This window comes from Lissotriton helveticus, chromosome 2_1, assembly GCF_964261635.1.
Source record: "Lissotriton helveticus chromosome 2_1, aLisHel1.1, whole genome shotgun sequence".
In the NCBI taxonomy this organism is placed as follows: Eukaryota; Metazoa; Chordata; class Amphibia; order Caudata; family Salamandridae; genus Lissotriton; species Lissotriton helveticus.
In genome coordinates, this window is record NC_136059.1 from 717,345,412 (window position 1) to 717,361,359 (window position 15,948).

At 43.7% G+C, this 15,948-nt stretch overlaps 1 protein-coding gene across 1 annotated transcript in view; it reads right to left on the reverse strand.

The window, feature by feature from the left end:
• Positions 1-15,948, reverse strand: part of CHD1 (chromodomain helicase DNA binding protein 1) — a 1,592,763-nt gene that overhangs the window by 593,433 nt on the left and 983,382 nt on the right. Inside the window, exon 25 of the mRNA XM_078675438.1 lies at positions 5,108-5,149. Coding sequence (XP_078531564.1) covers positions 5,108-5,149 — 42 coding nt within the window. The remainder of the gene's footprint in view (positions 1-5,107; positions 5,150-15,948) is intronic.

Here is a 15,948-nt window from a genome sequence, read left to right on the forward strand (position 1 = left end):
CTGCCATGTCCAGGCCAGACTGGATGACTTGGCGAGCTGCAGCCTGAGAGTCCGCCAACACCTCACTCAGATTTCCACTGTCTTCCTCAGACAACTTAGGAAGAAGCTGTTTGGCAGAATCCAAAAGGGCATGAACAAATCTACCCAAGAGACAAGTAGCTTTGGTACATTTCAGTGACATACGAACTGAAAAAAAGACCTTCTTCGCAGACTGGTCTAGCTTCTTGGAATCCCTGACAGCGGGAGCCTGTGGAAAAGCCCCTGTAGACTGCTTTGAACAAGCCGCCTGCACCACCAAACTCTCAGGAGATAAGTGAGATGAAAGGAACACTAGATCCCCAGGAGCAGGTCTATATCTTCTGGACACTGATCTTGAAACCGCGGGAGCAGAAAGAGGGTTGCGACACACATCGAGGATTGGCTCAGTCAGTGCATCATTAAATGGTAAAAGTGGCTCAACCACCGAGGACGGAGAATGAAGCACCTCTCCGAGCAGATTAAGATAATACTCAGCCATAGGGAGCTGCAAATCCAAAAGTTCGGCAGCCTTCCTAATCACAGAATGGTAGGGAGGAACCTCCTTCGAAGGGGAAGCCTTCTGAGAAGCAAAGTCACCCTCTGGAGAAGTGTCAAGTTCACTTGCCTCACACAAGTTCTCAAACACATCTTCTGTGTCATACACGTCACCTCCCTTCAACCTTGTACTGCTCCTCCTCCAACAACCTCTGCGCCTCTCTCCTCGAGAACATCTTCGGTTGCGGCGTCGGCGGCACCACACGCAGTGTCAATGGCTCTGGGAGGGGCGTCGAAGAAGGATCCACTGTAGTAGCCGGCGCCGATCGAATCCGAGAAGCTTTATGGGATGGAGCCGGGGACTGCCCATACGGCGTCGACATCCTCAGAGCCGGAAAATGGCAGGACGGCATCGACGGCATGAAAGGCACAGAGGGCCTGTGGATACTGGTGAGGAACAGCCAAATTAAATGCAAACGGACCAGAAGGTGCACCAGAGGGGTATGAGGCCCTGGCGAACACACCATACATCGCAATCAGAAAATGCGATGGATACGAACCCGGGACCGGAAACTGTGGGTATTGAGCCGGTTCGTGATTCAAACGATGCACCTCTGGAGTCAGAGCTGCCGGAGCCACAGGCGGAGCCGCAGGAGCCACAGGAACCTCAGCATCAGTCAGATTCGACACACCCTCTGGAGTCTGTGAAAATCTTGGCGTCGACGGCTGCTCCGGAGTCCCTTTGTATGATGGAGAATGAACAGGAGTCACCTGAGGAGACACTGAGGGAGAAGAGACAGTCCTTTTCTCGACGTCCAGGAGCTGGAGAAGGTGACCTCAACACTACAGCCTTCGACGACTTGCGCCGAGAAGCATGCCTCTTCTTCTTCTTATGTTTTCTCTTGGAGTCATGTGAAGTCGATGACCGGGACTTCGACCTTTTTCGACCCTTTTTTAGGTCGAGCTTATAGCAGCGCGCATGCGCTGCTCTGGCAAGACTTATAGTAAGGGGTTTTAAAAAGCTCACCACACGCAGGTAACTGCAAGCAATAGGCCACACACGCAAAAGCGTGGCATATTGCTTGCGGTTACCCGCACGGGCGCCATATGTTTTGAAATATCGTGCCCAGACTCGGGTGTGATAATTCAAAACATAAGCCCTGGTGCTCGCTCTCGCGTGCGCACCACTCGCGGGACGCTGCATTCCTTTTTTTTTTACTTTCAGCGCGAGGCGCGCGCTTATTACTGCCATGCAGCCGGGAATGCAGTGCGGCCAGGCTGCGACAAAGGTTTGAAAAATTGAATTGCTCTCAGTGTCCCTTCTCTTGTTTGTTCAATAGGTCCCTGCTTCTTTTGTTAAACAAACTTTGTTGGGTTATTTGCAGCACAAAATATTACAATGAATGGCTTTGCTGAGCTTTAGCCCCAAAGTTTGTAAAAAATGCTTCTTCGGCTATCATTCTTTGGCCACGAATCGCTTCTTCAGGCGGGCGCGTCCCTGGCTGGTACTGGTATGCGCAGTATGTGAACTTGCAAAATACGTAATTTACATTTCTTCTAGTGGTGGGAGCAGCCGGCCAGATGGGTCCCTGGCGGTTATACCTCATACCATACACTGAAATTCCTGGAAAAAGATGCACAAGCCAGTATTTCGTATAACCCCATGCTCTGTTCATAAGCCATAGCGGGCGGGCTCTGAATTATTGTCAAAATGAAGGAAGGACTCACCACAGGCACAATAAATACAGAGGCTGCAACAGGCACATGTGCAGAGCTGCGAGTTGACCCTGTGTCACAATGGTACATTTCAGCCAGTCCTGGTCTCTCAAACAATAGAGCTTAGCATTCTGGGACTTGTGGTTTCAGTTTTGCTGTCATTACTATTGCTAAGAAGTCTTACTTCATTAGTTCTTTTGGGTGACGGTGCACAAGATCGGCTCAAAGTCAGCCATATGTAGTTGCCCCTAGCCAGGGTTCCAATTTAATTATGGTTGGGAAACACTAATTTAGGGTGAGATTGTGGATAAATCTGGGAATAATTATTCTTTTGTGCAATAATATTTAAATAACTAATGTTTAGGCTATGGAAGTTTTTTTTAAATATTGCAAAAGATACCAAAGAACCCTTGGTATATTTGACTTATCAGTTACTATTACTGGCATAATCTTCGGGCATTATCAATGGCATGTTTCGTTTATGTTTCTTCGTAAGTTCGCATTTCAGGTTTTTAGTTGTGACTATTTTCGTTTCATTTGATGGCGCAGAGACAAGCAATGTGTCCCCAAAAGAAAACAAGCATTGGCATAGCCAATAGGTCTCGCCTTTGGGACCTTATAAGTGTTTAGTTATCCAGTACAATATCCTTGGTGCACCAACATCAAGTGTTGCATGGCTAAACACTTACAAGGCGCTAAAGGCGAGACCTATTGGCTATGCCAATGCTGGTTTCTTTTCTTGCCTTGGCCATATACAGCTTGGCCTCCCGTTCCTTCAGAGCCTTCGGGTTCATCTTCCTGCAAGAAGAACAGCCCTCAACGTCGTGGTCAGACGACAAACACTTAAGACAGTCTTCATGCGGGTCAGTGATCGACATATGACCTCCGCATTAAAGGGCTTAAAGCCAGACTTCCTCGGGGCAGACATGCCAAAAGAGAGAAAGTTACAATCACAATAACAAAGTATCTAGTCAAAAGTATGGAGAGTCCCAGAAAAAACCATTAGCATTGACAGCGTAGAAAAAAGGGAACGGACGTCATCACACCGACGTGGTCCTCTTATGGCTCCAGTGACGTCACGCGGAGCCGCGTGCGGAGCCATGGCATTGTGACGACCTCATCGGCATGGAGAGCTAGGAAAAATTTCCGTGCAATGCTGGCGCAGGGAATATTCATAAGGTGAGGAATCCACAAGGTAAGGAATCCACAGGCAGATGTATCCATCAGAAGGCATTGCACACTGTTCCAAGACGCCGAAGGCGTTGAGAAGACCCGAAAAACAAACCAAGGAACCACTGGTATCCCAGGATCTGCGTTGGGACGCGGAAAAGAATAAAACTGACGTCAACACGCCGGAGGAGCATATAGGGCTCTCCTGACGTCACGTCCGTTGAAGACATCAGGGAGGAGCCGTGCAGCGCCGCCCCCGGTGCGCAGAGGTGCTGCTCCTGAAAGTTTTCCGGATCCAGTCTGATGCCTGGGGATATTCTAAGTTGTCTCTATCAGATTGGATGAATATTTCTTCATATACTTCTGATACTTCACATGCAAGCTTCATACAGATTATTGCCAAGTTTGTGGACAAGACTCTTGGGCCCTTTAGGTTGGGTGCTTGTTCCAGCAGTATATGTACCTACAATAATCTGAGTGAACAGACTGTGGGTTAAGGGCAGCACATTTTAGTTGCTCTACAGGAGGTCAGAGTACATAAGAAACCTTTATTACAGAGAGAAAGCAAATGATCAAACGGAACAGCTGTTGTCAGTACTTGAACTTCTTGACAGGGGTGCAAAACAGCCAGTAAGAAGTCCATAGTGCCACTTTAGTTACACCTGGTCCTTTAGCAATACAACATTTCAACATGCCAACTCTACGATGGGCCATGCTAATACAATCAAAACAGTGGAAAAGAGGGAAGATCCTGCACTCTGCCACATTAGTGAAGCAACAGCTGAAAACTTGAAAAAAACACTACTTCCTATGGGCATGGCTATATCCGATATGAACCCTCTCAGTAAAGGAGCAACATGCTAGAGAACAATAAAGTTGTTTCAATAACTTCTCAGGAGGCAATGCCATTCTGGAAGTACAGAGAAAGTGTGATCTAATGGCTTTGAATGTCAGCCGAGACACTGTAGATCTCACTCGCAGGTTGGAATCCATTTCGACAGAGCACAGCAGGGAAAGCAGCTTTTAGTCTTTTTTCTGAACTGCTTTATTGCTGCATATCTCTTGTTTGTGCTTCCACTGTTGTGCCTCTTGAGCCAACGGCCACTGGTTAGGCATTTTAAACTTGAAGTTACATGTTTTGTTTAGTGTATTTGTTGAGGATATTAGCATTTTCTCACCAATGGCAAGATCAAATATATCTGCTACCAATGAATTACTCATGTGGTTTGGAATCCTTTAAAACCACATTGGTGCTAAGGCAATTCCCGCTGGGTGCTGATATTTTCTAATTCCCATTGTTCATGACAAGGTCAGCTCGTCATTAGCACAGGATCAGTGCACTGCATGACGAGCTGACCTTGTCATGAGCATGGAAGGGGTTAAGTAAGACACAATTTCAAGAGGCCCTTTTGTAAGACTATTCAGAGAGCCAGCGACTTTCGCTAACGGAACACTTCAGGGTAATGTCAATGAGTACTGGACAAACAATTAGCAACATGCGGTGTGCTTGTTACAAAAACATCCTGTAGACAAAAAATAAACAGGGTGGAAGTGCACCACTAAGAGAAGTCTAGAAAATCCTTCTTCAGCAATTAATTCAATTTTATACCAACATCAACCTAGTAAATATCTATCAAGTGGCTTTCTCACACCACTTCATTTGACAAAAAATAACTTTCACATTAACAAACAAAAGCAGTATATTTACCTTTCTAGGGGACAGCCAAATTTTTTGTAGCTTTTGATAAACCTGAAGAGAGAGTTTATAATTCTTTAGTCAGAGCACACAAACTACTTTATTACAAATTATCAGATAGCTATTTAAAACATTAAAAAACAATTAGGCTAAAAAATGGCAAAACATGAGCATAACACAATATAAATTAACATTGGTTCCAATAAAAAGGCATTATTTATTATATGCAAGAAAATTCATATTGTTTTAAGTAGACTGCCCCCTCAATATAATGAAAATGAACAGTTTCACCGTGTGAATACAGATGAAAAAGAATTCCCTTTGTCAATGCTTTTTCTGGTGGATATTCTCTTACCGCAGATTCTTCACCCTGTGAATATTCCAACAGGCTTTACAATGGATTAAGAAACAAAAAGGCAGTACATTTGCTTCCTGGTAGGTGGTCTAGTGCGGATCCACACCAACATCATTCCACTCTAGAAGTCACTAGAGGGGCCACATATAACCGCCACCATGGCACACTGCCATCAGTTTCTTTCAAAGGCTTGTCCATGCCCTTAGACGCAGAGCCCATCTGCAAATAGGCGTTACTAATGCACCGATCCGTAGTTTGGGGCCTGTTTAGGAAAAAAAAAAAAAACATTCCACAAGAACGAGTAAAGAGTGGGAACAAAGGGGGTAGAGGGCCATGAGGAATCTGCGGTTCGCTAGCACATCCACCAGAAGAAAATTGCTACTTACCCAGTATGCATCTGTTCTTGGCATTTAGAGCTGTGGATTCACATGCTTTGCATAAGTCCGCCATCTAGTGTTGGGTCCGGATGTTTACACTTTGACTAACCCTAATGGGCCGGCAGGACGGTCATGTGAAAATAGTCCTGCAAGTCCAACACTACCATCCAGTCTCCAGGGTCGAGGGCAGACAGGACCTGAGCCAATGCCAATATTTTGAACTTCTCCTTCCGGAGGAAGCGGTTGACGTTCTTGAGGTCCAAGATAGGACGCAGGCCTTTGTCCTTCTTAGGCATCAAAAAGTAGGTGGAATAATAACCACAACCTACTTCTGGGGCAGGAACTCGTTCGATGGCTCCCTTGGCCAAGAGAGCTGTAACTTCCTGTTGGAGAAGGGCCGGTTGATCCTCCGAGATGTGATGGAATTGAGGTGGCATGGAGGGAGAGGGAGTAGCCCCTCAGACTATCTGCAAAACCCACATGTCCAACATGATGCTGTGTCAGTGGGGGAGGTGATGGTGAATCCTGCCGCCCACTGGAGATTGGTGGCCCTGAACGGTCAGACTAGGAGGGCTTGGAGGCTGCTGCAGAGGGGGCGCTGGTGGACTGGCCCGCCCGTTGGCTCCCAGGCCGACGGTGGGTCCCACGTCCTCGGTCGCGCAGAGGCTGGACAGCTTGCACAGGCCTGTGGCTCTGAGTGGAACGTGGCAAGGCACCCTGTCGTAGCCATGAAAGGGGCGAAAATACAGACTGCGCGTGGAGAGAGGTGGAAGAGAGGCCCAAGGATCTGGCTGTAGCTCTGGAGTCCTTAAAGCACTCATGCGCGTTGTCTGCTTTGTCGCCGAACAGGCAATTGCCTTCAAAGGGCTTGTCCAAAAGGAGGAAAAACCATGTATTATTGACCATACATATGGACAACCCTGTGCGTTGAGACTACTAACTCGTCTTTCTATGCATAACACTGTTTTTATTCACCTCCATTTCAAACTGAATAAAAGTACAGTTTAGGTAATAGGAGGTCCCTCTCTTTTTTTAACTCACCTCACTTGAGCACTTTCAGGTTTTCAGCACTGATCACTAATGCAATAACCAGTGGTTTTTCCTCCTGGTGTAGGACATCATGTTGAGAAAAGAAACCCAATGATGATGCTGTCACGTTTCTAAATAAGGCGGAGAACTAAGATATACCGCCTCACGGCCTGCATACGAGAATTAGTTTTTTTTCCCGAAAGACGGCAAGTACATTGAACCCTGTTACTCAGGTACAAGGGATCCTTCCCCCCCTCTAATATTTAATATTACGACAAGAAAGCTGAATGAGTCACTGCTTCTTCCTCCTCCCCCTTTCTGATTAGATGTGACACTAAGACCATCATCATTACTTTCTTGAACACCTGAGGGGCACAGGTGAGGCCAAAAGAGAGAACTGCAAACTGAAAATGTTCTTAGCCCACTATGAACCACAGCAAATGTCTGGAGGCTTTTAGGACGGGAATATGGAAATTAGAGTCCTTCAGCTCCAACAAAACCACCCAAGTCTCCAGGGCAAACTAAGCCTGGAACAATGCTAGCAGCTTGAATTTCTGGTTCTGCAGGAAGGCATGCAGAGGATGGAGATCAACAATAGAATGAAGGCTCCCTCTTTCTCCATCACAAGGAAGAAGCAGGAATAACACCCAGTTCCTTCTTCTGAAGTTGGAACATACCTATAGCCCCTTTTGCTGCACTACCTATCCAAAAATAGACATGAGGTGCTCCATCAGTCTCCCTGATGGAGGTAAAAGGAGTGGCAGAGTAGAGAGAAATGGCAGGGAGTAGCCCTTTGGAAAATCTGAAGGACTGTGTCAAAGAAAGTTTTGGATCCTGCCTCCCATAAGGTTTGACTGTGTCAAAATGGAACACTAAAGTGATTTTGCAGCTGAGGTTTGCTGAAGTCCGGCATAAACCAAAGGGAGGCTCTGCTCTTGAGGGTCTTGGCTTTGGTGATGTGGAGAAGGAGAAAAAATAGGACAGCATGGACACACTCGGTGTTGGCCTCGGTGATCCTAAAGTCCCTCATAGGGAGGTCAGCTTCAGTGGTGTCTGGACTAGACACACAACAATCCTTGGTTCCAGCAAATGCTCCGGTACCCATGGTATTGGTGCTGGTCGACTGCCGTAGGGCTTGGCCTCGCCGAACTAGGCAGGGAGACGGATCTAACCTCCTTAAGCAGCAAAGACTTCTTCCTGGTGAAATGCTCCCTTGGTGGACCGCATGGTTGGCAGGTTGAGGTACAGGGCAAGTGCTGAACGCAGCTGCAAGGGGGTGGCTCCTTCACTCCAAGGGAGATGCTGCTTGGTTGCTGAAGCACCAGAAAATCCTCCACAGGCTTGGGAGGATGCAAAGCATTTGGACGAGTTTGGTTGGTGCAGTAATCAAGGTACCAGCAGCAAGGCAGGGTTTGGCGCCAAGTTGAGTTTAAGTCCTTAGATCTCACAGTGACTGCTCTCTTTTGTCCTTCTTCGGTTGCCAGGTAAACAAATCTGACTTACTGGTGTCAGGGGGCCACCTAAATACTGAATCTAGGGGTGTTAAGGGAAGTGTAAGGTAGCCAACAATGGGCTACCTACCACTGGGGTGACTGCACCCCTATAAAACCACTTCCTGTGGAGAGTGGGCATAAACCTGACTCAGAGTTCCTAGTTTCACCAAAAACAAGATGGTGAAACCCTCCTTCGAGTGTCAACTTCAGGTGGCCCACCTTAAGGGTGTGCCTAGCCGGATAGTACTGACTAGCTCATTTTCCTGCCTCCTCCAGTGCCAAGTGGGCTGCAGGGCAAGCTGTGGCATTCTCCAGGTCTGGAGGAAGCAAAGGTTGCATATCAAAGATGTCAGAGGCTTGGAACCCTCTGGCCTTGATATGGTAATTCACTAGCCATCCTGCTGAAGGAGGTGTGATCACCTTTCTCCGGCGAAGGCATTCTTCCCGACCTCTGTGAGCACTGGCTTGCCAAAGCAGGGGCTCAGAAACTCATCTGTGGTGGTAGCCTGGATGAGCGGTCAGCCAGCACACTATTACCCTGGTAGGTTTCAGGCGGTACCTCCAAGGTGGCCTCTGGGTGCATGTCATAATACAGTGAGTACTGGCATCAGTGTGAATTTATTCAGACGAGGTGTTTGATACCAAACACCATCATTTTCAGTGAAGCCATTTTGTAGCTGGGTAACTCATAATGACCAGTGCCTAGTAAATATGCGTGAAGATGGCTTCCTTATCACTAGTAAGGTTGTGTCAATGGAACCAGAAATCACAGGGACATATCTGCTCATGTAGAGATGTCCTCACATATAATATAATGCACCCTGTAGTAGGGCCATACGATCTGCTGTAGGGGTGACCTACAAATAGCATATGCAGTGTGCATGGCACACAGGTAGTGTGCCATGTTGTGTTTTCAAAATGATTTGCACCAGTTCATGTAACCTGCAATGGCAGGCTGCATGCAGTTTTTGTGTGGGTCACTTTGGGTGGCACAATACATGCTGCAGTCCATAGGGACCCTCTTTAGTACCGGTGCCCTGGGTATCAGAGGTACCATTTACTAGAGACTTACAGGGGTGCTAAAGTCCTTGCCAATAGGGTTACAATTAGACATTTACCTGTTTTAAAGGAAACAGCACTAGCACAGGGTCAGCAGGGACCCAGTGCACTTTGAGTCAGAAAGCATCAGTGCTAGGACAGAAAGTGGGGGTAAGCATGTCTAAAAGGGGTATTTTTCTACAGACAGGACCCGGGAGTGGGGAGGGTTAGGGAGGAGACAACTCCCTTACCTGTGGAGGTGTTTACACCACTGGCATCTGTAGCAAAGTGCCCAAAGCAGTCCTATCCCAGAGCAATGCTGAAGTAAAAGACCAACCTGTTGCTTTTATAAGCAGAATGATTCTCTCCAGGGAGCAGCGTTGAATTGCCATTGAGAGGGAGGCCTTTGCTGTGGTTTGGTCCCTGAAGAAGCAGAAACCATACTTATTTGGTACTCAGTTCACAGTTAAAACTGACCACAGACCTCTCAAATTACTAATGCAAATGAAAGGTAAAAATCATAAACTTTTGAGGTGGTCCATCTTCCTACAGGGAATGAACTTGACAGTGGGACATAGACCTGGGACTGCCCATGCCAATGCAGATGGACTTTCCAGGTTCTTCCACTCAGACAATGAAGACTCTCTAGGGAAAGGTTAGTCTCATCCTCATTTGTTGGGGGTGGGTTAGAAAGTGCCCTTTTTTTGCATGGTTGCCCCCACCTTTCGTGAAACTGTTGATGTACTTTGACTGAGTTTGCCCTGGGTTCCTGCCAACCAGGTGCCCATGGCCATTGTTCTTTGTCTAAACTGCATTAATACAAAACCCAATTGGCACTCTTTGGCCACATGTCAGTCTCTTGTAAATGGTACTGTGGCCAGGGAAGGCCTCTAAGGGCTAACACTAACACACACACTAACACACACACTAACACACACAAACACACACACACACACACACACACCTATCTATATAAATAAAAATGTAAATGTTCGTTTGTTAAAAATCTTAAAATCTCCGAAAGTTCTTCACCGATTGCTTTGAAATCTTGACACAACGTTGGATTCGATTAAGTGCGTGTTTATATATACACAATGTTGGATTCGAAAACGCGCGTGTCCAATACGCGCACATTTTTAATCGAAAGGCCGAACGGACCCTATCAATTTGGTTGCTGAGCAACAACTACAAGGGACGCATAGAGACAATAGCCAACATATATTAGGATGGACAGTTGGTGTCAGGATGGCAGACCGAGAAGTGGGTGGAGGGAGGAGTTGGTTCACTTTGCAACATTGGCGCGTGTTTATATATACACACAACGTTGGATTCAGGTACAGCTAGTATACATATATATGTATATATATATATATATATATATATATATATATATATATATATATATATATATTTATATATATATATATATATATATATATATATATATACACATACATACATATATACACATACATACATATATATATATATATATATATATATATATATCAAACACTCCGTCCCTTGTCTCATGCTCTGGATTCACACCAGCCAGGATACAAAGTACACGGACCAATTAAGTGAGTTCGTTGTTTATTTTCTAGTGCAGGGTAGTCTCATGACGTTTCGGCTCCAAGAGCCTTTTTCACATGACAATGTTCAAGTGCATGGTTGGCCCTTATAAAGTGCCAGTGATAGGTCAATTAACATCACATGTGAGGGCTGTGTATGGACATAAACAACATACTAGGCTTGTATAGCAGTTATGTGTCTTAAAGCAAATCAATGTAAAATACCTGATTTAGCAACAACTAACCGTCTAGAAATTAATTAGAGTGTTGACATTTGTAACCTTGTCGGTAAAACGAGATATCACAGTTGAATACTTTGTATCTGTAGACTGTATAAACCCAATTTATCCTCAACTTTGGGTACAAAGATATCTAAATTTCGTCCTAAAATGAATTTTTTGGATATATGTATGTGTGTACCAGAATATCGATATCATTTGTATTTCACATTCTGCTAGACCAAAAGATGTATAAAGTGCAAATGCAAGATTCCTGATGTGCAAATATCGCTTTCAGTGCAGTTATTTGTGCAAAACATCGCATTAGTGCAAGATATACACGATTAGGAATATTCCCCTTCTATTTGTACAAAATTGCTACAGTGCAAAATTAATATGGTCAAAATTCATAGCAGCTGATTATACAGATATCTTCCGTCTGTGCAAAAATTTGCATGGCTTCACATAATTAAACATGTCACTATATATATATATATACACATATATATATATATATACACATACATATATATAGTGATTAATATATTTATCAATTGTTTATATATGAACCACACTATGCATTCATGCAGGTATGAATTTATGACAACCGACATATTATAAGCTAAAAATATATATATACGTGCTCTGTTGAGTATATCTTTAATGTTCATGACCATGTGACACATGAGATCACTGTTTGGGGCGTGTATTTGCACAAACACATACTAAAAGCAATGACATTTTAAAGGACTGACAGCGCGAACAAGGGCTTTGTAGCCTGAAAGGCGTAGCTGTTTCTCTGTGCTAATAAAATCTTTGCACCTGATCCTGTGGTCCGTCTCCTCTCTCGCTGGTGTGGCTGTACTGCTTGCCGGAGGTGCTGCGGAGTCATTTTGTGACTATTGAAGCGGAAGTTGGTTTGCTCCGCTACACGGACCCCCTCGCTGAAAATGACGGCAGCCGTATTTCAAATCGTTTGACAAGATTCCGTGGTGGAAAATACAGACGGCTGCCCCCTGAGCTTTCGATTGCTGAAGCCGTCAAAGAGATCTTCGGACCGGTCGGGTCGGAGGACCTACGGCTTGAAGACTTCTGTTACGCGGTGAGTGATTTAGAAACTAGACTCAGGTTAAGCGAGGTTAAGGACAGGACGCTATCCAGACCCGACATAATTCAAGTTGGGTCGATTTTTCAAAACAGCACAGAGTATGTCAGCGGAAGCTATGAGAAAGCGCGAAGCAGCGGCTGAGGAAATGTTTAACAAAACATCAAATACTACAATAAAAAACAAAACGCCTAATGAAAATCCACAAGATGCAGCGACAATGAATATTAAAACGCTGTTTAAAGATCTGGAAAAAAACAAAAAAACGGAAATAACTAAATGGTGGGAGCACAAATCGTTAAGTAAATATGCTGAAGTTGGAAGAGTTCCTCGTGGTTTACGAATCCTTCTTGCTCCCAGCTTTGACAAACCCAACCCTGCCATGTTGAAGGAGTGGGGAGAAAACAATTTGGCAGCCTCAATGAACTCGGTCCATATCTTAATCAAATATGCAACAATTGACCGGGATATAATTCTGGAGGAAATTGAAAGATTAACAAATGAAATAAACAACAGGGGTACTAATGATGAGATCAAGAAAATGTGGGATGCCATGAATGTTAGATTGGAAAAGCACGAGGAAAAGATAAAAATCAGGAAAGCGCATACATTTGCTCGTGATGAGGATGATTATAATCACGGTAGAATCTTCACTTTCTCTCGAAAATACAATGCACAGTAGAGACAAGAATATAGTAATAAGAAAAGTAAGTGCAAATCTAATGCACCATCAAGTGATGCCTCTACAAGTGGAATACCCAATACAGTTAATGGGGAAAATGAGGACAATGATGACACAATCAGCACTGATACGATCTCGCTTACGAGTGGCTCCAGCTGCGAATCCATTTCTTCCAACCAGTTTCCGGCAATCAGATTAGATTTAGCTGAGGAATTGGATTTTTTAGTCGAAGAGAGACTTCAAACATCACGACCAATGTTGACGCGGCAACAAACAAGAAAAGAAGAAACAAAAGGCGAAAAGAAAGGAGACGAAGATGTAAACAAAAATCAGCAAAAAAAGAAGAAAAAAAGCAATTGGAGCAACAGACGGTAGAAGACAAAACCATAATTAACCTAGCAACTATAACTTTGACCAAGGCAGAGGAACAGCTCTTATCACTTGGTCTTAACTACTGTCCTATACAAAACATGAACTATAGCATGACTAGAGTGGATGTTTTTTGTTTCATTCGCAAGCTTAAGCTAAAGAAACACTTCGCCTCAAAAAACGCCAAAAGTGTAACACAAATGAACACAGATAATGGCGACCCTCTTGCTTCAGCTCCTTTTCAATAATCTGATGCGGAAATTGTCCTCACAATACATGATCTAAAAGAGAATTCAGATCTTCCTGACTCCGATATTGATCAAGCTACACAAGTGAGACTCAATAAAATTGACATTTTCCAAAAAGGAGCTGGTCTAAGTCCATTCAAATCCAAGTCCAATTTCATGCCTATGATGCCTAAAGATTGCATAGATGTTTTTCATGAGTGCGTTACAAACGATATTAAGAAACTGTATCAATCAATAAATAACAAAAAGAGAAAGAAAAATCTACACATGACAAGAGCGTATGACAAATTAATGAAGAGACTTGCAGAAGACAGTGAAATTGTAATCAAAAATTCAGACAAAGGCGGTAATCTGGTCATCTGGCCAAAAAAGGATTATATTGTGGAAGCTAAAAGACAATTGAGCGATACCAACTGCTATGAGAAGACTAACCAAAAAGAGTATACTAAAGCCAAAGACAAACTGCAAAAAATGTTGGCGCAATGGCGTAAGGAGGGACTTCTCTCTTTTGAAGAATATAAATTTATGAACATCAAATTCCCTGTTATGCCATCACTATACCTTATTCCTAAGGTTCACAAGTTCGTGAATCCCGTCCCTGGCAGATCAATCATCTCTGCCATCAACAGTATGGGCGAGCATGTAGGTCAATATATAGATTATTTTTTGCAAGATTTTGTCAAGGAATTGCCGAGTTATGTTCGTGATACGAGTGATTTTTTATGTAAAATTCAAAACCTAACATGGAATGCTGATATGTTATTAATAACACTAGATCTGGAATCACTTTATACGAGCATTAACCACGCACAGGGACTAGAAGCCATCAAATACTATTTATCCAGCAGAAGTATAGAGTACTATGAGCACAACAAAATGATCATTCTTTTAATTGAATGGTGCCTGAATAACAATTTCTTTGCCTTTGGTTCTGAATTATTCAAACAACTCAGAGGAATGGCTATGGGGTCCTGCTTCTCCCCCAGCTATGCGTGTTTACACGTCGGCTGGTGGGAGAAGCAGGTCCTGTTGACGAAACACAAACATTGGGTCGACAATCATGTCTGCTGTTATTTACGCTATATAGATGATGATTTTATCTTGTGGAAGGGTGATGAGCAGCAGGCTAACATGTTTGTAAAAGATATCAATTCTAACTCCTCAAACTTACATTTCACATCCCATATGAGTAAAACCAAAATTGAATTTTTGGATGTAGAAATATATATTGATAATGAGACCATTAAAACGACCCTACACAGAAAGTCCACCGCTGGCAATGCTACGCTACATGCGTCTAGCATGCACCCGAGACATCTTATATCAAGCATTCCTTACAGTGAAATTTTAAGATTGAAAAGAATCTGTAGTTCATCTTATGATTTTGACCGATGTGTAGAAGAAATGGTCATACGTTTCAAGGCACGAGGTTACACTGACTCTATCCTGCAAAAAGCTATTCAAAAAGTTAAACAAAGACCAAGGGAAAGTTTATTTAAAAACATTCCTGTAACTAATGTGAATACACAATCTAACGACATGACCCCAGTAGCAACACCACAAATAGATAATACCAAAACATGTCCACGACTTGTCACTACTTTCAGTAGAGAGGATAGAAAACTAAGGGCCATAATTAACAAAAATTGGCCAATCGTGTTGACAGACTCAGTTCTCAGTGGTAAACTACCCAATACCCCGGACATCACTTTTAGACGAGCAAGGAACATGAGGTCTACCTTGGATAAGGCAGCACCGGAAACTAAACAAAAAATATCCTGGCTACAACCAAATCGGGGGTTCAGGAAATGCACGACTTGCCGTGCATGTAAGTTTGGGATTAATAAGGCCGCTTATTCCTCTCCATTTCGTGCATATGAAACACCAATCCGTGGCAATTTTGATTGCAAAACGGAATTTGCAGTATATGTTCTCACGTGCACCTGTGGCTTAAATTATGTAGGAAGTACAAAGCTACAGGTGCACTTGAGAATATTGCAACACCTAAGGGCAATACTCCACAATGATCAAGCCTACCCGGTAGCCCGCCACTTCAAAGACGTCCATAATCAGGATTTAAATTGTCTAAAATATTATGTGGTGGGTTCAATTCCAAAACTGAAAAGAGGAGGCAATCGGGAGCGCTTCCTAAGACAACTCGAAACCAGGATGATTTTAGAGTTCGACAGCAAGTGGCCCAATGGACTAAATAATATTGAGGAATTGCATAGCTTTTTATAACCATATTTGTTATTTTCTAATCAGTGTTGCATCAGTTTCATATAATAGAAGGGTCAGTGTTACGACCAATTAATATTATACATAACATTAATAATTTCCAATATATAGGTTCCCTAATATTGAGAAA